This window comes from Nuphar pumila, chromosome 15, assembly GCF_984573655.1.
Source record: "Nuphar pumila chromosome 15, dmNupPumi1.hap1.1, whole genome shotgun sequence".
Taxonomy (NCBI): Eukaryota; Viridiplantae; Streptophyta; class Magnoliopsida; order Nymphaeales; family Nymphaeaceae; genus Nuphar; species Nuphar pumila.
This window is the reverse complement of record NC_143263.1, coordinates 17075206-17102360: the sequence shown is the minus strand read 5'-3', so window position 1 is coordinate 17102360 and position 27155 is coordinate 17075206. Positions and strand designations below refer to the sequence as shown.

At 35.8% G+C, this 27155-nt stretch overlaps 1 protein-coding gene across 1 annotated transcript in view; it reads right to left on the bottom strand.

Moving 5' to 3' along the window:
• LOC149814650 (zinc ion binding protein) overlaps window positions 1–27155 on the bottom strand; it is a 165112-nt gene that overhangs the window by 25702 nt on the left and 112255 nt on the right. The window contains exon 19 of the mRNA XM_089990096.1: window positions 4709–4936. Within this exon, the coding sequence (XP_089846222.1) occupies window positions 4709–4936 (228 nt within the window). The remainder of the gene's footprint in view (window positions 1–4708; window positions 4937–27155) is intronic.

The following is a 27155-nucleotide window of genomic DNA, read 5'->3' as shown; positions in this document are numbered from 1 at the left end:
GCACCTAGCGCTTTTGATTACTAAGGTCAAGGCACACGATGATGGTGATGGTGATGGTGATGATGATGATATATATATATATATATATATATAGAGAGAGAGAGAGAGAGAGAGAGAGAGAGAGCTAGCAAGGACAATATACATAGATAAGAAGAAAGCTTAAGCAGTCCATATAAGATTAATAGATGATTCAAAAAGGGTTATTTCTTCTATGAAAGCTAATGTAAAGTTGAGAGCTTCAAATGGGGTGGAGCTAGATGATCCAATGGCGTATAGGCAGTTAGTCGAGAGCCTGATATATTTGACTATATCCAAACCAGATATCAACTAATTTATGAGCTCCCTTAGGATGGTTCATCTTGTTGTGGTACTTCAGATTGTTAGATATGTGAGTGACACCATGCACTATGGGATGCTCTTTTCATCATCCTCTTCCACAGATATGAGAGCGTTTTCTGATGTTGATTTTGGAGGTTCTATTCAAGATAGTCTCTCTACTATTGGCTTATGTATTTTCCTTAAAAGCTCTCTAATCTCATGGAAAAGTAAGAAGCAACAAAGAGTTGCCTTATCTACAGCTAAGGCTGAATACAGAGCAATGACACCGGTTACAACTGTGATTAATGGATAAGGTGGCTATTGGGAGTTGGGAGTTCTTATCGATGGTCGGACCTCCTTATATTGTGACAATATGAGTATCATTCATATTGCAAAGAAGCTGAAATTTCATGAAATGACTAAACATAATGAGATAAATTATCACTATACAAAGAGGGCCTGTGAAGATGTCATTTCTCTTGAGCATGTAGGCTCTAAGGAACAAATTGCAGACGTGTTCACCAAGAGTCTTGCTCCATTGCACTTTAGCATATTCCTTTTCAAACTTAGAGATGATTACTCTTGCATCATCTCAAGTTTGAGGGGGAGTGTTGAGTTACTCATGTACAATATGCGTATCACATTTTGTGTGTTACCCGCTCTTCGTATTTATGTGTACATTACATTCTTTACAAGGGTATTTTTGTACTTCATCTACTAGTGTAGAGTCAACAGTTTGGGTCTTAAAGTGGGTTTGAAGAAACATCCTCCATATATGGTTGTATTCTTTCATTTCTCTCAATGAAGTTTCTGTTCTCATCTTCTTTTTTGCTCTCTCTCTCATGGCTGGAACTCTATTGTTTTGATATATATGATGTAACACTCATTCTTTTGGCGCAAATGAAGTAATTTTGTGCCTTTCACTCTCTTCTTGCTTCTCTTTGCTTGAATATGTGGTATAAGGTGCTGAATCAAAGAAGAGCAAAAAGAAACAAGAGTTCATGCAGCTAAAATGTATATGTTAAGACAGAACTACAAGGTAATAAAAAGAACGAGACAACAGCATGCCTTGGAGTAGCACCAACAAAAAGGGCAATTGACAAGTTTCCTCTAAACATGGTTGGATACTAGTAAGAAAAACTTTTGTTAAAACATTTCCATTAAAAGATTAGAATACCAAAGAAAAGAATGAAACATAGTTACATATTTTTGTCATTCCACCTACTGCAACCTATGGTTTGGGCAAGTTACAGAAGACCTGCAAGAACACCAACATGGAAGGGCAACCTGATATGGTTTAGAGAGCCCAGGAAAAGAGAGACGCAAATGAAGACATTAGTATGGATACAGATGACAAAGGGTTATGAGTACCTCTGGTTTTACCTCTCAATATAAGAGATCAGGGAAGCTCGACTTCTAAAGCTGAGGACATGCAATGGACAAGGATGGTAGTCAACACAAAGTGATCTAACAAATCTCTAAGTTACACAAAAACAATTAGAAATGTGAAGTTGATTGGTAGATACGCATTAGCAATACCTAGATGAAATAGGATGTCTCATCGTACAGTAGCACATCATAAACAAGGTGGATGAAACAAGGTTGCTAGACTAGGAAGTGGAAGCGAGAAACAATAGAAGCAAGGTAGTCTAAAATTTATAGGAAGTGAGAAACAAGGAATAAAAAGGAAGTGATACAAGAATTGAATGAGAATCAGATGGATGCCAAAAAAAAAACTAAAATAAAAACTACTCAAATTTCATGATTTTTTTTGTATAAGAATTAATTTATTGTCAAAATCTAAAAATGATGACTACCAATTTAGAAAAAGCATGTGGGAAGTGAGTGTAAATCATGAGAGGAAACACAAAAAGCATGGAAAGAAGCACTAGACAACATATAAGCAACATGGACAAATAGGGGTGTCAACGGATCGGATTTACCCGAACTGACCCGAACCAAACCCTATAGGGTCCGGTTATGGTGATAAATAATAAGACCTGATTAAGACCCGGGTCCAGACCCGAAGGTCCGATTAATACATGGACCTGGGTATAGTTTGTGAAATTTTATACCAGCCTTGGACACGGACCGAGTTCCGATTAAGACCCACAAATTTTCAATGTAAAAATTATAAAAAATATGGTTTTACCAGGTATGATCCGGGTCTAGTTCATGTAGTTCTTATCGGGTCCGGGTATGGTTTTTCTCAGAGTTACCGGAAGCTTCTTAGGTAGGTGGGAAGCTCGCTTCCCGGAAACTCGCTTCGGAAGCGCGATACTCCTCACTTCCGAAACTTCATGGGAAGTTCGATTCCCCCACGCTTCCTCTATGCTTCTCATACACATGATCTATGCATACAATATGCTTTTCTCACATTTCTTTTCATCTTTTTCATGTATTTTCTCTCACGCTTTCACTCACTTTTCATGTACTTTCTTTAAATTGGTAACCATCATTGTTAGATTTTAACAAAAATTTAACTCTTTTACAGAAAAATTATGAAATATAAGAATGATCAATTTTATTTTAGTTTTTATTTGTTTCTTGTTTGATTCCATATTACTTCATTTTTTATTCATATTCCGCTTTTAAATTGAAACTTTGTTTCCCGCTTCGTATAAATTATAAATGCCTCGCTTCCGCTTCCCGTATCGTTTCCCTCTTCCGCTCCCTAGTTAGACCTGGGTCTGGACCTGATACCATACCCGAAAATCGGGTCCAAGTCAGGCTCCACCTGAGTCTGAACCAAACTCGACCCGCTGACACCCCTATGGACAAAGCATGAGAAAAGCATAGGAGAAGCGCGGGAGAATCGAGATTCTCATCAAGTTTCGGAAGCAAGGAGTATCGCGGTTCCGAAGCGAGTTTCTAGAAAGCGTGCTTCCCACCTATCTAAGAAGCTTCAGGTAACTATGGGATGTACATATAGCAGATGCAAAAGCTAAGAGAGGACTACCCACATGATAAAGATCTCTAACTTACATCTACCAGTTACAATTTACTTCTAGATTGGAAACCTTATTCCCAACAATTACAAGAAGTAATAACAATATAATCACGATCAGCAATGTGACAAACTGACGGGAAATTCTGACTAGCCAAGAAACATGAACATATGGAAGCCTAAAACAGTACAAAAAGAAAGATTGAGAGCAGAAGCAAGTTCTGCAATCTCAAGGGCAGTTTAGCATATATAAATCAAGAATGAATAAAGAAGCCAAAAATAAAAAATCAAAGAACCATCCTAAGCCATAGAAACCGAATTACAAGCATCTTAGAACTGAGTCATACTTCATATAGAGACACCAAAAAGGGCTGAAATAGACACAAATATATTAAAATTTAGAGACTAAGCAGTCAATTGCATTTTTATCATGACAAAGACATCAAACAATTTCGAATCACCAGCTGAAGTAAGACAAGTGCATATAAAGAAAGTCCCTAAGCAAATTCATCAAAAACAGAGAAAGCATGCTACAACAGCAACCAGCTCCCAATAATTCAGCTTGATGATTCTACAGCCAATACAGGCTTAGAGTATCCACCAGCCTAATGTACCATGAAAATGTATTCTTGAGTCCAAAACACACATGAATAGACCTGGAAACAATACCTTTCTTGAGAAAACCAGCAGTCAGCTATATCTGAATAACCAACAGCAGAAGACAAAGTAAATTCCTAAAACTACATCAACCACAGGGACCAAGATAGAGCATGGAGTTGCACATCAAAACACATAATCATGCATGAAAATGTAATGGACCCAAGCATCAACAAGATAATAATTCCATAACATATTCAAAGCAATTCCCAAAAACATTATTCAAAATAAGAAATGATAGTGCAAAACCTGGTGATAGTTCTACAATAGACTTTATAAATCTGTAAAATTTTCTGAATTAGAGAAAAGGCACATCAGGAGTGAATAAAGAAACGGAATATGCACTGAAGCATTCAATCCAAGAGATAGATAATATAAAATCCAACCTGGTCACAATAGTTGGATCAGATTATATTAGTAACAAAGGTCATAAGTTGGGATCTATTCTTTTTCACTTTTTTCCTTATCTTTCACTCTATTTTCATTTATATTCTCCATACTAGGAATATACAACAGAATTCAATGACTTGACCCGTCCATCAGTCAAACTATTTAACAATACGGTGCTACCAATGCAGAAAGGGAAAAAAAAGTTTCAGTCGGTATTTGTCACACAAATCAACATCTGAATTATTATTCTTGTAGTGGCACTAATTCCATGCTGTGAGATTCAATACCAACTAATGGTAGTTAAAGACGGTCAACTTTCAGACAATGGTAGTTAAAAACACAGTCAACTTTCACATATCTTTGTCCATTAATATGAAGTGTTTGGCATCATCTTACCTTGAAATCATCAATGAGAGCAAAGTTGGGAAAGAATGGCAAAATATCTTCTATCTTTAAAAGACCATCAGTTTCCTTTAGAAATGCTATAGCCTTCCGTATATTCTCCCTTTTCGCTCCCTTTTCCTGTTCAATGACATGCTTTGCTACCATAAGCCAAAGCTTCTTCCTCAAGTCCTCATCATCTTCAACTTTGTCTGCTTCTGCCATAGCAAGCTCAGGATCTACCTACAGAAATAACAAGCAGACAAGCATTAAACAATAATATAAATGGTAAAGGAACTTCATGATTTAACAGGGCAAAAAGAAATGGTATACATCACCACAAGAAACCTAGAAATGCAAATGTGTCATGAAAGTAATTTGTGATACACTTAACTCCACTTCACAATAGCCAGCAGTGTGATGACAGAAAGATTAAGTATAGTTGATGAAGGAGACCATGCAAAAAGGAGAAGTTTTCTAGACATAGTATATCACAGTTTGGAACATAGGAGATGCATATGGCACAACATGACGGAAATAAATTCTCAAAATAGATGGCCTCAATTTTAGATAGCAACATAGAGTGCACCTCTCCCCAAATGATTGTGCTGATAAACCGTAGGCTTGTATCCGATATCAACATAATGAATTAGATTCCAATAAATATTTTCTTAGAAGCAGTAAAGGAAAAATTATCAAGAACGAGAGAGCAAAAGGAGACAAGAAGTCACCAACAAACAGAAGGTCAAGAACAAAATCAAGATACAGCAAATACTGTCACGCTTCCGAAACATGCCCAAACCATGGTCACTTCTCGGGTGAGTGACTTTCATTGCAAATTATTCCTTTATAATTGTAGACTTCAAAAATCCATGGCACCCACACACATAGAGCTATAGAGAAAATCATGAAAAGGAACTTTTCAGAGCAAACACACTTCTATTTATTTAAATATTTTCCCCAACTCTACATCCTTCATTACATATCAAACTATGCCATTTGAACAAGCACATTGTCCTCAAAATTACAACTAAAAATTCAAAAAAGACTACTTCAACCAAAATCCTTGATCTTCTTTTCCAATGCTCTCATCCACGTAAACCAGATTGTTCTTCCAAAGCCTTGCAACTACTACCAACCAGTTTCACTCTGAAAAAGCATAATAACTATGTAATGAGCTACCACTGCCTAGTAAGCTACTAATTACAACTCAATATTTAGAGTTTAAGGTCCTCTTTTGAAATGATTATTTTAAAATATAGTTCCACTTTAAAAAATCGGGTTGGAAACAACTTATTGTGAAGATATCTTTTGAAATCTTGACCACCTTAAAAACAACCCCTTAAAAAGCTAAAAACACAGCATAAGTAAATGCTACCAAATTATTATGTATAAGTTAACATTTTCAAGTGATGAATATTATTGCCATTTTATACAAATTTTCCAATAATATAATATATTTATACAATTTATATATATAAAATAAATGCTACCAAAACCCAGTTGAGTCACTAGTTTGACCCAACCAAGTCCTAAATTAAGACCAAATGAGTTGAGTCACTGTCTTCATCCTTAATCTTTATCTTTTTGTTTCCTCATCTCTTCTACCTTTACATTTTTTTCCAAAAACAAAAACCATTTATTTTCTTTTTCTTGCATTACACTATGTTTTTAACTTTTCAAATGCCAAGATTTCCCTGAGATTTGCTAAAAACCTACAATAACTCAAGATTTGGTATTATGGAGGTGCAGCTGTTGAGACCAATACGAGTGTACGTGTTTGTGTGTCTGTGTGTGTTAGATACTACCTAAAGTGTATACAATATAGTAAAGCTCATTGACTTTATAAAAATTCTAGCAAACATTTGACTATCCTTATAGCTTACAGATGTGTGTGGAGCCCACGCATATCCAATTGTTAAAATCTAGTTCTTGTGTAGTACATATATATATATATATATATATATATATATATATATATATATATATATATGTGTGTGTGTGTGTGTGTGTGTGTGTGTTTCTAATCTTGTAATAGGGAATACCCTATAGGGGTATTTTGGTCATTTTGCATGTGTAATAGGTTCTGCCCATTAGGGGCAGAGTTGATATTTTGTATTTTTCTGTATTTTTTATGTTTTGTCCTTTTATTTATTGCTGAGGACAATATGGTGAAAAGACCACACAGCCCCAACAGCTATTATGGGCCATGTCTTTCCCTCTTGTGTATATAAATAGGAACTTCTTGTCCTTTTGTAATCTATGCATTTTATGTGAATTTGTCCTTCAATAAAGATATTATTTTTTAAGTGTTGAGTGATTTTCTCTTTGACCCTTAGTGGCTCTTGTGTTTGAACCCATTGTGTGTTGTTTTTCGCCTCTTGTGTGAGGTGTGTGAGAGCTCTTTGATTTCATTACATGGTATCAAAGCTTTGGGATCTTGACTTTTGTGGACAAGTTGCTCGTGTGAACCTGAGTTTGTGTCTTATGATCATGGACTCGTGGTGTCAAGAGAGCTTCGACTCTCTCTCTCTCTCTCTCTCTCTCTCTCTCTCTCTCTCTCTCTCTCTCTCTCTCTCTCTCTCTCTCTCTCTCTCTCTTGGTCACTATTATGGAGGAGAATTGTGAGACCATCACCACCATTCTTGTGAGACTTGATGATTCCAACTATGTGACGTGGGCTTCAATAGTGAAACATCACATATGGAGTAAAGGGCTATGGGGTTTGGTGAATGACACTGAAAATGAGCTAAAACTCATAATCACCAAGAATGACAATGGAAAATAAGTTGCACTTCAAGGAGACGACATGCACAAAGCCGTTGCTGATTATGAGAGGAGATGGAAGGAATGAAAAATAGGTCACTCCACGATTATGACATTTAGATGAGTCAAAACTCATACTATAATGCTCTATCTCTCCTTTGAGATGAGTTAGCTCTCTTAGAGCCCAAGTGACATTGCCCTATAGACATTGAGCTCCGTAAAAAACAAGTCATTATGAAGCACTTTTATCAATTTGTAAACGGCCTTAGACCCAAATTTAAGGGAACTAAGTATGCTCTCCTTCGTAGAGGAGATATTCCTTCCATGGTTGAAAATATAGAAGAATTAACTGTGGAGGAAAATAGGCTAAAGAAACTTATCTCATCCAAGGATGAAGACTTCAACCTTGCTATATCTAGGCCTAGAAACAACACTCGGACCTACAAGCCTCCTCATTTCGGAAGAAACACCAATGATTATGAACCCAAGATCATATGTTATTTTTTTAATAAATCAGGCCACATCAAGCACTTTTGCCCGAGTAGAAAAGAAGATAGAAGAGAAGAAAAGAAAGTGGCTTCTGTGGGACCATCATTCAAGAAAGGTGGTGTAGATGAAGGCTTCAAAAGTATTGGATTTATGTCACTCACTCAACTAGTAGATGCACTTCAACCACAACTCAAGAACCAATCTTCTTCTCTCTCCAGTGCAGTCGTATCCACGTCCCGGTAAGACTTCTTAGGTTCTTGATTCTGATGCATCTTTTCATATGACTCTTAATGAGTCCATACTATCTGAATGTCATATTAACCCCAATGTTTCTTATATTTCTACTGCCGATGGAACTTCCTTAAAAATCAAAAGTTTTGAAATTTTAAAAGATTTTCCAAAAAATACTCAAACCTTTTATGTGTCAAACATTAGAGTAGTACCAAAATTGAATATGAATCTCCTATTTGTTTCTCAAATAGTTGACCATGGGTTTAGGGTCTCTTTTTCATCTAGTTGTTGCTTGGTGCAAGATCTCTAGTCCGAGAGGCCGATTGGGCGAGGCCATAAAAGTGGGGATTTCTACTTCATGGACAACCTAGAGTTATCAAATCAAACTTTTTGTAATTTTGTTGAAAAGAAAGACATAGAAAATTGGAATAAGAGATTAAGACATCCAAGTATGTTAAAATTACATTTTTTTCATTCTTTGAAAATTGTAATGAAAAGGATCTGGTTTGTAAAGATTGCATTCTTGAAAAAATAAAATCCTTACCTTTTGGATCTAGACATCTTGTTTCTAAAGAACCATTTGAGTTAATGCATTCGAATATATGAGGACAAACACCGGTAATGTATAAAGGAGGAGTATCATATTATGTCATATTTGTGAATGATTATAGTAGACATACATAGATATACTTTCATAGACTCAAATTCGAAGTGTTTGATTGTTTTCAAACATTTCACAATTATATTAAAAATCAATTTAAAGCAAACATTAAGATCTTTAGATCTGATTGTAGAGGACAATTCTTGTCAAAGGTTTTCAAAAACTATCTTGATGACCATGAAATTATACATCAATGATCATGTCCCAACACTCCACAACAAAATGACTTAGCCAAAAGAAAACATAGACATATTATTGAAACCACTAGAACTTTACTTATCTCAAGAATTTTTCTTAAAAAAATTTGGGCAGAAGCCGCTCTTACAACCGTTTATTTGATTAATAGAATGCCTTCAACTATTCTTGAAAACGTTTCTCACATAGAATTTTTTTTTAAAACTCCTCTGAATACAAAAGATTAAGAGTTTTTTTATTGTAAATGTTTTGTTCTTACAAACAAAAATAACAAACTTTGCACAAAAGTTATTCTTTGTGTATTTTTGCAATATACAAAAAATAAAAAAGGATATAGATGTTATGAGATTGAAAAAGACAAACTTTATGTTTCAAGAAATGTTACTTTTCTTGAAAAGGAAAATGAATTTGATAAGGTTGAGCCTAAGATTATGAGTATTCCTATCTTTTTTATTTAGTTAATAAACATGATGATGTCAATCATGTTTTTGACATGCATGAGAATGATGATGTGGATGTTCATTGTGTGCATGATGAAATGAAATAGGGATCTATGAAACACGAGCTTAAATTCACAAGGGAAAGTGTCAAGAATGACACTAAAGCATAACCCTTAAAAAAGGGTATGACTAAAAACAAAATTAAAATAAAAAAGGTATTTTTTATTGATATGAAAAACCAATTGCTTAAGAAGCAATAGAATAGAATACAAGAGGGACTGCACCCCTTTATATACACAGCAGAAAGAGGAGGACTCAATAGAGTTGTTGAACACAGTCCAACGGCTCTAAATAGAGCCGTTGGACTGTGTATAACAACTCTATTGCTAGTCAAGTCTGGACGGGACTTGACTAGCAACTGTCAATTCTAGTTCAAACTGAACTAGATGACATAAAGACAAAAAATAAAAATAAAGAAAAAAAAGTTACAGAAAAGAAAGAAATAAAAAATATATTTATATATATAATATTATTATTATATATATGTACAGTTTTACATTTTAACACTCTCCCTCAAACTTACGGTACAATGAGCGAAAGTTTGTCTAAGAAAAAGTGAAATCGGGGAGCAGCGAGAGGCTTTGTAAAGAAGTCGGCTAACTGATATTCTAAAGTGACATATGGCAGATCAATTATTTCGTGTAGATATTCTTCTTTGACGTAGTGACAATACATTTCGATGTGTTTGGTGCATTCGTGAAATGTTCTGTTACTGGCATTGTAGATCGCACTTTTGTTGTCACAACATATTTGTGAAGCCTTTGTTGCTTCAGCTCCCATGTCAGCAAGCAGTCGTCAAAGCCAAACTACTTTCATGGTCGTGGTTGTCATGGCTCTGTATTGAGCTTCGGTGGATAAGAGAGACACCTTCTGCTGCTTTTTACACCTCCACGAGATCAATGATTCCCCTAAAAAAACACAAAAAACAGTGGTTGAGTGTCTGTTATTAAGATCACCTCCTCAATAAGCATCAGTATATGCAATTAAATCAAGAGAAGAGGAGGAAGATAAGAAAAGTCCTCGTGAAAGAGAGGACTGGATCTATCTGATAATACGCATGACTGCTCCCATATGAATAGAAGTAGGAGCATGTTGAAATTGACTTACTGTGTGAACAACATGTGCTATATTTGATCTGGTAATGGATAGATAGGAAAGTGCCCCGACAAGCTGTCTGCAAGAAGTTCTTCATCATCAATCTTCATTTTAATATTAACTTCTGGAGCGTCGACTTTCTTATCATCAGTAATACCAGACCTGAAAACAATATCAAAAGCAAATTTAGTCTGAGAAAATAAATATCCTCTAGGAGAATAAGCAACTTCAATGCATAAAAAATATCTCAACAAGACTAAATCAGTCATTTCAAAATGAGATTTAAGAAGTGTTTTGATCGTTTCAACTCTCTGTTTATCACTTCCGGTGATGATCATATCATCCACATAGAGAAGAAGCACAATGATCCCTGCATCAGAATTCTTAATAAACAAAGCAGTGTCTGTTAAAAAGAATTGAAAACCAATATCAATCATACCAAGCTTTCGGTGCTTATTTAAGTCCATAAAGAGTTTTTTCTAAGTGAAATACTTTACCCTTAGAAATACTTAGACCAGGAGGGGGTTCCATGTATACTTCTTCAACTAACTTTCTATTTAAAAAAACATTTTTGACGTTCATTTGAAAAAAAGACCATTTTTTGAAAAAAGCTAAGGCAATTAAGGTTCAGACAGTTGTCATACGAGCCACTGGAGCAAAGGTTTCTTCATAATCAATCTCATATTCTTGGGCATAACCATTGGCTACTAATCGTGCTTTATATCTTTCAAGAGTATCATCACTCTTGGTTTTAATTTTATAAACCCATCGACATCTTATAGTTTTCTTCCCTAGAGGAAGATCTTGAATAGTCGATGTAGAAGCCTTTTCAAGTGCATCTAATTCAGCTTCCATGGCTTCTTTCCATTTGATATCATTTTTTGCTTGAAAATATGTGGATGGTTCTTCACATGAGTGAATTAATGCAATAAATGCCCTATATGTGGGTGAGAAAGACTTGTATGATACAAACTTTCCTGGAGGCCTCGAGACTCGGGATGATTGTTTAGTTGGAATGTTAGAATATTTTTCAAGTGCACATGGAGGATTAGACTCTTGTTGCTTGGAATATTGAATACTAGTATCCCTATGAATTTCTTCATTTTCAACATTATGATTAAGATCAATAATTCTTTGATCATCATCAAAGTTACAGTCAAGGTCATATTCATCAGATGTTGATGTTAGATCTAGCAAAAAGGAGTACTCAGTGACGTCTTTTAATTTTCTAAAATCAAAGAAGCTCTCCTTTTCAAGAAAAGAAACATTTCTAGACACATATAGTCTATCATTTTTAAAGTCAAAACATCTATAACCTTTCTGATTTTCAGCATATCCTAAAAAGGCACAGGGAATCGCACGAGGGGAAAGTTTATTATTTTTATCAATAAATATGAAACATTTGAACCCAAATATTCTTAGTCTAGAGTAGTATGGAGAAATGTTCATAAGTTTTTCAATGGGAGTGATATTTTGTAACGAAGAAGATGGCATCCTATTAATGAGATAGGTGTCAGTTAAGGCAGCTTCTGCCCAAAAGTCTTTCGAGACTTGATTTGCTATTTAATAAAGTCCTAGTGGTTTCTATAATATGACGATGTTTTCGTTCTGCCAGTCCATTTTGTTGAGGTGTATAAGGACAAGATCTTTGATGTGTGATGCCATGCAATTTAAGATAATTTTGAAAATCTATGAATAAAAACTCTTCCCCTGAATCTGTGCAAAAAATAGCAATATCATTTTGAAATTTGTTTTTAACCATATTATGAAAAGTTTGAAATTATGAAAATATTTCAGACTTATGTTTGAAAAAGTAAATCCATGTATGTCGGGAGAAATCATCGACAAAAATAACATAGTAAACAAATCCTCCTTTAGAAATTACTGGTGCAAGACCCCAAACATCCGAGTGTATTAATTCAAGTGGTCTTGAAGAGAAAAATGTTCTGTTCTGAAATGGTAATCTTTTCATTTTGCCGAGAATACAATCTTTATAATCAAATGATTCAGAGTTACAAAATTTTTCTAGATTTGAAAAATGTTGGATTTTGGCTATATGTGGAGGACCAAGTCTCTTATGCCACAGTTCCAACTCTATTTTCAGAATATTATAACAAAAAGCTTTCTTCGGCATTTTCAAAAAATCCATGTAATAGAGTCCTCCTTCTCTATGGTCTTTCTCAATCAGCTTGACTGACTGGCGATCTTGTACCCAACAACCATGAGAAGAAAAGGAAATATTACACCCATAATCAGAAATTTCAGATACAGATAAAAGATTTAAATTTAATTTGGGAACATGTCTAATTTCTGGAATATAAAACTTCTTTGTTTTATAAATTTTTTCAAAATTTCATATTCCTTCTATTTCAGGAGAAGTCCCGTCAGCAGTAAAGACCTTTGGCACACTTGTTTTATTTTTAACACATTTGGATAGACTTTGATTATTTGGGGTCATATGAAAAGATGCACCAGAGTCAAGGAGCCAAAAAATTTTACCTGGATCAGAAAAAGATGAGACTGTTGCGTCGGTTGAAGCTTCAGATGAAGAAGAGGCACCTTTGATGAGAGACTGAAGAATCTTTATTAGTTAGGCCAAGGAAACTGATGCATCCTGATCTTTAGGCTCCGATCCAGCAATTGCAACTCTTTTTTCTCTCAACTCCTTAAGTTTGGGACATTCTGGCCTGTAGTGTCTCGGTTCAAGACAGTGATGACAAATAACTTTCTTCTTATCATAGTCACCATTTTGTCGGTTAAAGTGAGGAGGCCTATATGATCGAACATGATTCCCTGGTCTAGACGGCTAAAACGGAATCATCTTCAATTTTTGAAGAACCTTTCCGAAGACGATTTTCTTCCATTGTTAACTCTTCAATAGTTTCAACAATAGAAGGAATTTTTTCCCGGTGAAGGAGGGCCGATTTAGTGGTTTCAAATTCTGGCCTTAATCCAGTGATTAACTGGTAAAAATGTTCAGCATCGAGTTGTTTCTGACGAATCTCGATGTCTTCGGCACAATGCCACTTTGGTTCTAAAAGGAAAAGTTCTCCACAAAGTTCGGACAACCCATTGTAATATTCACGAATAGTTTTCTCTTCTTGTGTCATCATTCAAACTTTTTCTTGCATATTCTTAAGGTATTCTCTGTAATGAAATATGCAGAAAAGAAAAGAGTGCATTAAGCACTTACAACATCCACTAATGAACAAACAAAAGGGCTAACACCCAAACCCACAAGAGACAACTCAACATAAAAATATAAAAGTCTCTTATTGAAAAGAGAGAGAGCTCTCATAAGTGAAAAATACAAGAGGGGTTCACCCCTATTTATACACAAAAGAAGGAGAGGGGGGATGGCCAAAAGGCCTTAAAAGGAGAGCCACCTAGGGGCTCCCCATGTAGTCGTTGGGAGCCCCCAACGGTCACAAATGTGACCGTTGGGGGCCCCATCGACTCCATGGTGGGGCCCCTTTGTGTGAGCAAAAAAACATAAAATAAAAAATATAAAATACAAAAAACAAAAAGGAAAATAAAAGAAGGAAAACAAGTACCCCTATCGGGTACTTGTGAAATGACTAAAATACCCCTATCGGGTATTTTAAACATATATATATATATATAAATATATATGAATTACATGTATTTTAACACCCTCCCTCAAGCTTTACGGGGATATAACCGAAAGCTTGTTAAGGAGAAACAAAAAACGAGGAGCAGCAAGGGCCTTAGTGAAGAAGTCCGCCAACTGGTACTCAGATGTGACGTAAGGTAGTGCTATGGTTCCTCTTAGGTATTCATCATGCACGTAATGGCAGTCCATCTCAATATGCTTAGTACGCTCATGGAAGGTGTGATTGCTTGCAATATAGATTACGCTTTTGTTGTCACAACACATCTTCGAAGGAGTAGAGATGACAATGCCCATATCACTGAAGAGACTTCTTAGCCACACAAGTTCCATGGTTGTAGAAGCCATAGCACGATATTCCGCTTTCGTTGAGGACAAGGATACCTTGTGTTGCTTCTTGCATCTCCAAGAAATCATAGAGTCACCTAAGAAAACACAAAATCTCGTAGTTGAGACTCGGTCATTGGGATTTCCTCCACAATCTGCATCAGTATAAGCAATTAAATCAAGTGACGAGGCAGAAGAAAAAAAAACTCCCTTAGTTATGGTGTTTTTGATATATCTGACGATCCTTAAGACTACACTCATGTGCACGGTTGTAGGTGCATGTTGAAACTGACTGACAGAGTGGACGACATGAGCTATGTCTGGCCGAGTGATGGATAAGTAGGTTAGAGAACCAACAAGTTGCCGGTAGGGAGTAGGATCCCCGAGAGGTGTTCGATCTTCAAACCTTAATTTTGTATTGATGACTTCTGGGGTTTCTGTCTTCTTATCATCGGAGATACCAGATTTGGAACAAATGTAGGCAGCAAGTTTCATCTGAGAGAGAATGTACCCTCGAGGAGAGTACACTACTTCAATCCCTAAAAAATATCTTAAGAAACCAAGGTCAGACATGTCAAAATTTTCTTTCAAAACTTTCTTAATATCATTAATGCCTTGCTCATAACTTCCTGTGATGATCATATCAACATAAAGTAGTAAAATAACTACTAAAGACCCTGCACTTTTCACAAACAAAGCAGTGTCAGTATAACATGAACGAAAATTCAAACTTAACATTACATTACTAAATCTATCATGCCAAGCCTTTGGGGCTTGTTTTAAACTATATAATGTCTTCTTAAGTTTGAGAATTTTATCTTTACCAATACACACTCCTGGTGGAGGATCCATATAAACTTCTTCAGTTAATTCGCCATTTAAGAAAGCATTCTTGACATCTAGTTGATAGATAGGCCATTTTTTAACAGATGCTATGGCGATAAGAGTCCTAACACTAGTCATTCTAGCAATAGGTGCGAAGGTTTCTTCATAATCTATACCATATTCTTGAGCATATCTTTTAGCTACTAACCGTGCTTTATAACGTTCTAATGAACTATCACTCTTAGTTTTAATTTTGAAGACCCATCTACATCCAATTGATTTCTTTCCAGTGGGTAATGAAGTTATTTCCCAAGTTTTTGCCTTTTCAAGGGCACTAAGCTCTAAGTTCATGGCTTCAACCCATTGAGGAATGTTTTTTGCCTCATTATAGTGTGAAGGTTCATGAAATGAGTGCAATGCAATTAGACATGCTCTATATCTTGGAGTTAGGGACTCATAGGAAACAAACCTATTAGGAGGATTGGAAATCCGACTGGATCTCCTTAAAGAGGTTTCTTCTATGTTGGATCCTTGAGAGTATTTTTCTAAGGCGCTCATTTGAGTTTGTTGACCACGCCTAACATAGGTTTGGATTGGTCTATCACTTTCATCAATAACATTGTCAAGAGGAATATCCTCTAGGTCATTCAAAGACTCATTAGAGATTTCCTCTTCTTGAGGAGTCTCATCTTCTTGAGATAGAAGATCAAATAAAAAAGCATATTCACTTTCGTCAATATCTTTAGTTTTCACAAAACCATTTTCATTTTCCAAAAAGGTTACATCTTTGGATACATAGAGTTTGTTATTTTTCAAGTCAAAACATCTAAAACCCTTTTGATTTTCTCTGTATCCCAAGAAAACACATTCAATAGCTTTAGGAGATAATTTGTCCCGTTTATGTGTAAGGACAAAACATTTGCATCCAAAAATTCTTAATCTATTGAAATCGGGTGTTCTTTCAAATAGTTTTTCATATGGAGATGTATTTTGTAAAGATGAAGATATCATTCTATTTATTAAGTAAGTTGAGGTTAAGGCCGCTTCGGCCCAAAAACTCTTTGGAATTTCTTTGAAAATAAGGAGTGTCCTAGTGGTTTCCATGATGTGTCTATCCATTCTTTCGGCCAAGCCGTTTTGTTGGGGAGTCCTAGGACACAATCTTTGATGACAAATTCCATTTACTTCTAAATAGTTTTGAAATTCATTTGATAAATATTCTCCACCCGAATCGGATCTAAGAGTAGATATATTACTTGAAAAATGATTTTTAACTATCATATGAAATTTTTTGAAGAAGTCAAAGACTTCGGATTTTAAATTGAGAAAGTAGATCCATAGATACCTAGTGTAGTCATCAATGAAAGTAACGTAATAGGAGAAACCTCCTTTGGACATGACCGGGGAAGGACCCCAAACGTCCGAATGGACTAACTCAAAAGGTCTTTTGGACACAAAAGTTCGGTTTAGAAAAGGAGTAGATTTCATTTTGCCAAAAATACAATTCTTGCAAACAAAATGTTTCTCATTACAAAATTTCTTTCCAAATGGAAAGGAGTACATTTTTTAGAAACTTGGATGTCCAAGTCTTTGATGCCAAATTTCAATATTTTTATCTTGGACATGGTTACAAAAAGAGTTAGTAGGGAGTTTCAAGTTGCTCATGTAATAGAGATCACCCCTCCTATGGCCTTACCCAATCTGCTTCCCGGACCGGAGATCCTGTATAGAGCAATCCTTAGTTGAGAAGGAGATTTCACATCCATGATCACATATTTGAGCAACAGAGAGGAGGTTTAAATTAAGTTGAGGTACAACTCTCACGTTTGGCACAAAGAAATCTTTTGAAAAGTTTAAAGTTCCAAAACTTTTTACTTGTAAAGATGTACCATCGGCAGTTGAAACATAGGAGTTTTTATAATTATTACACAAATCGGAAAGCTCATATGAAAGGAAGCTCCAGAGTCAAGGATCCAAGAAGACATACCTGGAGGAGAGAAATAAGCTATGGCGACACCCGAGGTTGATGGTATCTTGAGTAGAGTTTGTAGTGCTTCCGATAGTTGAGCAAGAGAAAAAGATTCCTTCCCTTTTGTGGTTTCCTCTTTCTTTTGAGTAGCTTCTTCAACGGAAGCAACCTTATTTTTAGGTGCTTCATTCAACTTAGGGCAATTAGGTCTTATATGACCCGGCTCTTGACAATGATGGCAAATGACTTTTCTATAGTTGCCATTAAAATTATTTTGCCTTCCAAAATAAGGAGGTTTCTAAGCTTTCACATGGTTGCCGGGTTTTGATACAGCCAAGACATCATCTCCTCCTTTAATCATGCCAAGACGAGTTTCTTCTTGGCATATTTCGGCTATGGCAACTTCCAAGGGAAGAGGCTTAGATCTATGTAGGAGGGAAGATCTAACTTGTTCATATTCGGGCCTAAGCCCATGTAAAAATTGGAAAAAGTGCTCTTTTTCCATTTGTTCTCTCCTTAATTCCACATCTACACTAGAAACCCATTTAGGTTCTAGTAAAGATAGTTCATCCCATAGGGGACCAAGAGTGCTAAAGTAATCCCTTACACTAATTTCTTCTTGCTTGATAGTCCGGATTTTTTCTTGAAGAAAGAATTGACGAGCAAGGTCTTTTTGAGTAAACATACCTTTCATAAAGAACCATGCTTCATTCGCCATCCGAAACTTGGCAATGTTGGCGCAAATCTTGAGCTCCACATTGTTCATGAACCAAGCAAGAATCTTGGCATGCTTGCTTTCCCAATCTTCCACTTTAGATTGGTGATCTTCAATGACCTTCATGCGGGCAATTCCTTCAAGAGCTTTTTCTTGATCACCATCCATCTTAGTTAGTTGGAGTTGTGGTTCCAGAATGGTGCCCATAACGTATCCCCAAAGTTTTTTACCTTTGAGGTTGTTCTCCATGACGGCGACCCACATCATGTAGTTGGAGCCATTGAGCTTGAAGAAGAGATCAATCTTTTGTTCTCCTTCCATTTCAAACACTCACAAGAGGGTAAATGGAGAGAGATACAACAAGAAAAAAATATAGCTACACGACTAGCTATATTAAGAAGAAGAGCATAAACAAGGCTCTGATACCATGTAATAAAATATGCGGAAAAGCAAAGAGTGCATTAAGCACTTACAACATCCACTAATGAACAAACAAAAGGGCTAACACCCAAACCCACAAGAGACAACACAACATAAAAATATAAAAGTCTCTTATTGAAAAGAGAGAGAGCTCTCATAAGTGAAAAAATACAAGAGGGGTTCACCTCTATTTATACACAAAAGAAGGAGAGGGGGGATGGCCAAAAGGCCTTAAAAGGAGAGCCACCTAGGGGCTCCCCATGTAGTCGTTGGGAGCCCCCAACGGTCACAAATGTGACCGTTGGGGGCCCCATCGACTCCATGGTGGGGCCCCTTTGTGTGAGCAAAAAAACATAAAATAAAAAATATAAAATACAAAAAACAAAAAGGAAAATAAAAGAAGGAAAACAAGTACCCCTATCGGGTACTTGTGAAATGACTAAAATACCCCTATCGGGTATTTTAGACATATATATATATATATATATATATATATATATATATGAATTACATGTATTTTAACATTCCCATGCCTTATCGGCATGATCAAATTTGGCAAGACTTGAGCATTTTTTAATGTCAATGTTATTGATAAGCCATGACATTATCTTCGCATGAGATATTCTTCATTCTTTCCATTTCTTCTCGTATGAGGCAAAAGCTTTGATTTTCTCTTCTGCTGATAGAGGGACCTCTTTATCTCCCTCCTTTTTAGTAAGAGATAGCATAGGTTCCGAATTGGAACCATCCACAATCTCCCATAGGCCTTTTCCCCATATATGGTGCTTCATGATTGAAGCCCATGTTACATAGTTCGTATCACTTAGTTTCATAGGCATGATGGTGACTTTATCATTGTCATCCATTGATTACAAGGAGAGAAGGAATATGGATAGAAGAGAAACAAGAAGAGAAATGAAAAAGAAAGAAGACAATACAATACAAGATGTGAAATTTTCCCCATTGAAGTGATAAAACACTTTTTTTCAAGTGGCGAACACTTTTGCAAACAGGCACGAAAACCGAGGCAGTTTTTCCTCAAGATCTAAAACTTTCGCAGCTCTGATACCATGAAATGAAATAGGGATCTTCGAAACACGAGCTTAGATTCACAAGGGAAAGTGTCAAGAATGACACTAAAACATAACCCTTAAAAAAGGGTATGCCTGAAAACAAAATAAAAAAAAAGGTATTCTTTATTGATATGAAAGACCAATTGCTTAAGAAGCAATAGAATAGAATACAAGAGGAATTGCACCCCTTTATATACACAGCGGAAAGAGGAGGACTCAATAGAGTTGAACACAGTCCTAACGGCTCTATTGCTAGTCAAGTCTGGACAGGACTTGAGTAGCAACTGTTATTCTAGTTCAAACTGAACTAGATGACATAAAGACAAAATAAAAATAAAGGAAAAAAAGTTACAGAAAAGAAAGAAATGAAAAATATATTTATATATATAATAATATAATAATATTATTATATATATGTACAGTTTTACATTTTAACACATGAGAATGACAATAATGATACTCATGAAGCACATGAAATTGACAATGATGCCCATAATAATTTAGTTGAATCTCACAATGAAATACAAGTCTATACCCGTCGTACCAATGATATTCCTCCATATGCCCTAGAAAAATATTATCTAAATCAAGACATAGATCAATCTAGTGTTAGAAGATCTAGTAGATTTGTCTCCTATGAATCCTTTGAACTTATGTATAGAGTTTGTCTTATGGTCATTTACTCATACGCAAAACCATCTTCATATAATGAGGCTAAGAAATACCGAGAATAGATTGAAGTTATGAACAACGAATTAGAAGCCATAAAAAAGGTAAAAACTTGAGAAATTCAATCATTACCTATAGGAAATAAAACCATAGGGTGTAGATTGGTTTATAAAATTAGAACTAAAAGTGATGAAATATTAGAAAGATACAAAGCTAGGTTATCGACTAAAGGTTCTATTGAAGACTATGAAATGGACTATGAGGAAACATTTGCCCCAGTAGCTAGAATGACAAAAATTAGTACATTCATTTCTATAGCAACTATTAGAAAATGACCTATTTATCAAATAAATATAAAAAATGATTTTCTCAATGGTAATCTTAATGAGGAAGTATATATGGAACCTCCTCCATGATTAGGATTGACACATGGAAAGGTTCTTCACTTTCGCAAGGCTTTGTATGGTTTGAAGCAAGCTCTTAAGGCTTTGCATGATCATTTTATTAGTGTGATGGTTCAACTAGGTTTTCAATATTGTTATATTGACACTGTGTTGTTTGTTAAGTTTTCTGATGCATGGACAATAATTCTACTTCTCTATGTGGATGATATGGTTATCACAGGAGGTGATAAACAAAAAAGTTAGTCATATCAAAGATGTCCTTAAGGCCAACTTTAATATGATAAATCTTGGCTTTATTCATTATTTTCTTGGCATTAAAGATGCATATTTACCTCATGGTTATTTCTTATCACAAACTAAATATGCAGTTGAGATAATAGAAAAATCAGGACTTACTGACGAAAAGCGAGTTGATACTACAGGGGTCATCAATGTCAATATGAAGAAGAATGATGGAGAACCTCTAAAGGATCCAACTCCATACAGACAAATGATTGGAGCTCTAACTTATCTTTCTATTACTCGACCTGATATTGCACATGTTATTCATTCTGTTAGTCAATTTCAACATTCTCCTACTACAGTACACATGAGTGTTGTAATGAGGATTATTAGATATATTAGAAATACTATTAATCATGGTTTATTTTTATCATATTCTTCTCTATTAGAAGTAATTGTATATTCAGACTCTGATTGGGGAATAGATGTGAATGATCGATGCTCAACCATAGGTTTTGTGTATATTTGTAGGCGACTCATTATCGTGGCAGCGCAAAAAACAACAAAATGTGTCCCTATCTTCTACAAAAGTAGAATACCGGAATATGACGACTACTATTTATGAGCTAGTGTGGTTGAGATAATTGCTAGAAGACTTGGGAGTTCATATAGCAGAACTCTCAAGATTATGTTGTGATAACAAAAGCATTGTCTACATTCCTGGCAATCACATGTTATATGAAAGAACCAAACACATAAAAATGAATTGTCACTATGTTAGATAAGAGTTTTTGAAGAAGACCATTACATTGTCATATGTTCCATTTGAGTATCAATTGACAGACTTCGTCACTAAGGCGCTTCCATCTCCAAGATTTCAATAATTTCATGGCAAACACTTGGTTGTGGCATCGTGAGTTTGAGGGGAGGTGTTAAAATATAGTTCTTGTATAGTACACATATATACGTGTATAGATATATGTTTTTCTAATCTTGTAATAAGGAATACCCACTAGGGGTATTTTGGTCATTTTTCCATATAATAGGCTCAGCCCATTAGGGGTTTGTATTTTTCTATATTTGTATGTTTTGTCCTTTTATTTATTGTTGAGGGCAATATGGTCAAATGACCATATAGCTGTTGGGGCCTCTGCAATGACTATTATGGCCATGTCTTGCCCTCTTGTATGTATAAATAGGGACTTCTTGTCCCTTTGTAATCTGTGCATTTGTTCTTCAATAAAGATATTATTTTTGAAGTGTTGAGTGCTTTTCTCTTTGACCTTTAGTGGCTCTTGTGTTTGAACTCATTGTGGGTTGTTTTTTTGCCTCGTGTAAGGTGTGTGAGAGCGCTTTGATTTCATTATACCAATCTCCCATCAAAATAAAGGTCCTCAAAACAAAGCTAATCTAAGGATTTTTGGCCAATGGAGGGAGGGGGGCAGAGGCCTCAGACCAAAGATCCAAGTCTGCTAGATGCACCCCTAGTGATGTGAATAACAAATACCTACGAGTGTGTGTGTAATGAAATATGTGAAAATAAAAACAATGTCCTACAATGGACATTCACATATAGAAAGCAAAGAACAAGTCCAAAAAGGACATACACATAAGCCAACAATGGCTTGCAAACATAAATTCTTATTTTTGAAGCTAATGCTTTACAAAGGGGGAGACCCCACTTATTTATAGGCAAGGAAGAGTGAGAGAGAGACCACATTGGGAGGCCCAACAAGGTGTCGTTGGGCTCCCAACGGTCACAATTGTGACCGTTGGGTGCCCAACGACTCCTAGTTGGGACCCCCAATGTGAATACATTAAATGCATTTTAAGAAAAAGAAAACAAAAAAAATAAAAGAAAGAAAAAGGAAAATAAAAAAAACAAAAATAAAAAAAGACTACAATGCCCCTATTGGGTAGAATTACAGGAATACCCATATCAGGTATGATTGAATATATGTATATATATATTGATTACATGTATTTTAACACCCTCCCTCAAGCTTTATGGGCATATAATCGAAAGCTTGTAGAGAAGGAACATAAAACGAGGAGCAGCAATGGTTTTAGTGAAGTCCGCCAACTGGTACTCGGATGTAACGTAATGCAGTGCTATGGTTCCTCTTAGGTATTCATCATGAACGTAGTGACAATCCATCTCGATGTGTTTAGTACGCTCATGGAAGGTGTGATTGCTTGCGATATAGATTGCGCTTTTGTTGTCATAACACATCTTCGAAGGAGTAGAGATGACTATGCCCATATCACTGAGGAGACTTCTAAGCCACACAAGCTCCATGGTTGTAGTGGTCATTGCACGATACTTTGCTTCTGTTGAGGACAATGATACTTTGTACTGCTTCTTGCATCTCCAAGAAATCGTAGAGTCACCTAAGAAAACACAAAAACCAGTAGTTGAGTCTCTATCATTGGGGTTTTCTCCCCAATCAACATCAGTATAAGCAATTAAATCAAGTGATGACGAAGAGGAAAGAAAAACTCCCTAAGTTATGGTGTTTTTTATGTATCTGACTATCCTTAAGACTGCAATCATGTGCACAGTTGTAGGTGCATGTTGAAACTGACTGACTGAGTGAACTACATGAGCTATATTTGGCCGAGTGATGGATAAGTAGGTCAGAGACCCAACAAGTTGGCGGTAGGGAGTAGGATCCTCGAGGAGTGTTCCATCTTCCAACCTTAACTTTGCATTGATAACTTCAGATGTTTCTGTCTTCTTATCATCGGAGATGCCAGACTTGGAACAAATGTCAGCAGTAAGTTTTATCTAAGAGAGAATGTACCCTCGGAGAGAGTACGCTACTTCAATTCCTAAAAAATATCTTAAGAAACCAAGGTCAGACATGTCAAAATTCTCTTTTAAAACTTTCTTAATATCATTGATTCCTTGCTCATCACTTCCAGTGATGATTATATCATCAACATAAAGTAGTAGAATAACTACTGAAGACCCTGCACTTTTCACAAACAAAGCAGTGTCAGTATAGCATGAGCGAAAATTCAAACTTGTCATTACATTGCTAAATCCATCATGCCATGCTTTTGGAGCTTGCTTTAAACCATATAATACCTTTTTAAGTTTGAGAATTTTATTTTCACCAATACATACTCCTACTAGAGGATCCATGTAAACCTTTTCATTTAATTCACCATTTAGGAATGCATTCTTAACAACTAATTGATAAATAGGCTATTTTTTAACTGACGCAAAAGCAATAAGAGTCCTAACACTAGTCATCCTAGCTACGGGAGCGAAGATTTCTTCATAATCTATACTATATTCTTGAGCGTATCCTTTTGCTACCAACCGAGCTTTATAGCGTTCTAATGACTCATCACTTTTAGTTTTAATTTTGAAGACCCATCTACATCCAATAGAACTCTTTCCAGTGGGTAATGAGGTTATTTCCCAAGTTTTTGCCTTTTCAAGGGCACTAAGTTCTAAGTTCATGGCTTCAACCCACTGGGGAATGTTTTTGGCTTCATTATAATGTGAAGGTTTATGAAAAGAGTGTAATGCAATTAGACACGCTTTATACTTTGGTGTTAGAGACTCATAGGAAACAAACCTATTAGGAGGATTGGAGATTCGGTCGGATCTCCTTAAAGAGGTTTCTTCTATGTTAGAACCAGAGTTACCAGTCGAGGAAGCAGAAACGAGAAGCGATACGAGAAGCGGGAGCGGAAAGCAAGGCACTTTCAAAAATTTAGGAAGTGGGGAAGCATGGGACAACTTAGAAGAAAATTCTGAACCGTCTCGGAAGCGACCTAGGAAGCGAACCGGAAGCGACCTATGAAGTGAACCGGAAGCGAGGGGGAAGCGAAAAAATGAAAAAAATGGGGAAGTGTGTTTCCCATAAAAGGGAAGCGCGCTTCCCCTTTTACCTAGGCGCTTCCGGTAACTCTGGTTGGAACCTTGAGAGTATTTTTCTAAGGCACTCATGGGAACTTGTTGACCACGCCTAACATAGGTTTGGATGGGTCTATCACTTTCATTTTCAACATTGTTAAGAGGAATATCCTCTAGATCATTCAACAAATCATTTGAGATTTTCTCTTCTTGAGTCACATCTTCTTGAGAGAGAAGATCAAATAAGAAAGCATATTCGCTTTCGTCAATATCTTTAGTTTTCTCAAAACAATTTTCATTTTCTAAAAAGGTTACATCTTTAGATATATATAGTTTGTTATTTTCAAAGTCGAAGCATCTAAAACCCTTTTGATTTTCTCCATATCCTAAGAAAACACGTTCAATAGCTTTACGAGATAATTTATCTCTTTTATGTATTGAAATCAGGTGTTCTTTCAAATAATTTTTCATATGGAGATGTATTTTGTAAAGATGAAAATATCATTCTATTTATCAAGTTGAAGTTAAAGCGGCTTCGGCCCAAAAACTTTTTGGAATTTCTTTGGAAATAAAATTTGTCCTAGTGGTTTTCAAAATGTGTCTATGCTTTATTTCGGCTAGACTATTTTGTTGAGGAGTCCTAGAACATGATCTTTGATGACAAATTCCATTTGTTTCCAAATAATTTTGAAATTCATTTAATAGATATTCTCCACCAGAATCGGATCTAAGAGTAGAGATATTATTTGAAAATTGATTTTTGACTATCATATGAAATTTCTTGAAGAAGTCAAAGACTTCGGATTTTAAATTAAGAAAATAGATTCACACATATCTAGTGTAGTCATCAATGAAAGTAACATAATAGAAGTATCATCCATTCGATATGACCGAAGAAGGCCCCCAAACATCCTAATGGACTAACTCAAAAGGTCTTTTGAAGACAAAAGTTCTATTTGAAAAAGGAGTGGATTTCATTTTTTCAAAAATACAATTCTTGCAAACAAAATGTTTCTCATTACAAAATTTTTTTCCAAAAAGAAAGTACATTTTTTAGAAACTTGGATGTCCAAGTCTTTGGTGCCAAGTTTCAATATTTTTATCTTGGACATGATTACAAAAAGAGTTAGTGGAAGTTTTAAGTTGCTCATATAATAGAGATCTCCCCTCTTATGGTCTTGCCCAATCTGCTTCCCGGACCGGAAATCCTATATAGAGCAATCCTTAGTTGAAAAGGAGATTTCACATCCATGATCATATATTTGAGAAACAGAAAGGAGATTTAAATTAAGATGAGGCACCACTCTTACGTTTGGCACAAAATAATCATTGAAAAACTTTAAAGTTCCAAAACTTTTTACTTGTAAAGATGTGCCATCGACGGTTAAAACATAAGAGTTTTTAGAGTTATTACATAAATCGGAAAGCCCATTTTCAAGAGGGTTCATATGAAAGAAAGCTCCAGAATCCAAGAAGACATACCTGGAGGAGAAGAATAAGCTATGGCGCCACCCGAAGTTGATGGCGATTTGAGTAGAATTTAAAGTGCTTTCGATAGTTGAGCAAGAGAGAAGGACTCCTTCTCTTTGATAGTCTCCTCCTTTTGAGTAATTTCTTCAACGGAGGCAACCTTACTTTTTGGTGCTTCATTTAGCTTAGGGCAATTAGGTCTTATATGACCCGGTTCTTGGCAATGATGGCAAATGGCTTTTCTATAGTTGCCATTATAGTTATTTTTTCTCTCAAAGTGTGGAGGCTTATAGGCTTTTACATGATTGACGGGTTTAGACACAGCCAAAACTTCATCTCCTCCCTTAATCATGCCAAGACGAGTTTCTTCTTGGCATATTTCGGCTATAGCATCTTCCAAAGGAAGGGGCTTAGATCTATGAAGTAGGGAAGATCTAACTTGTTCATATTTGGGCCTAAGCCCATGTAGAAATTGGAAAAAGTGTTCTTTTTCCATTTGTTCTCTTTTTAGTTCCACATCTTCACTACAAACCCACTTTGGTTCTAGTAGAGATAGTTCATCCCATAAGGGTCCAAGGGTGCTAAAGTAATCTCTTACACCCATTCCCCTTGCTTAATAGTCTGGATTTTTTCTTGGAGAAAGAATTGACGAGCAAGGTCTTTTTGAGTATACATACCTTTCATAAAGAACCATACTTCATTTGCCATCCAAAATTTAGCAATGTTGGCTCAAATTTTAAGCTCCACATTGTTCATGAACCAAGCACAAATTTTTGCATGTTTGTTATCCCAATCTTCCACTTTAGATTGGTGATCTTCAATGGCCTTCATGCGGGCATTTCCTTCAAGAGTTTTTTCTTGATCACCATCCATCTTGGTGAGTTGGAGTTGCGGTTCCGGAATAGTGCTCATGACGTATCCCCAAAGCT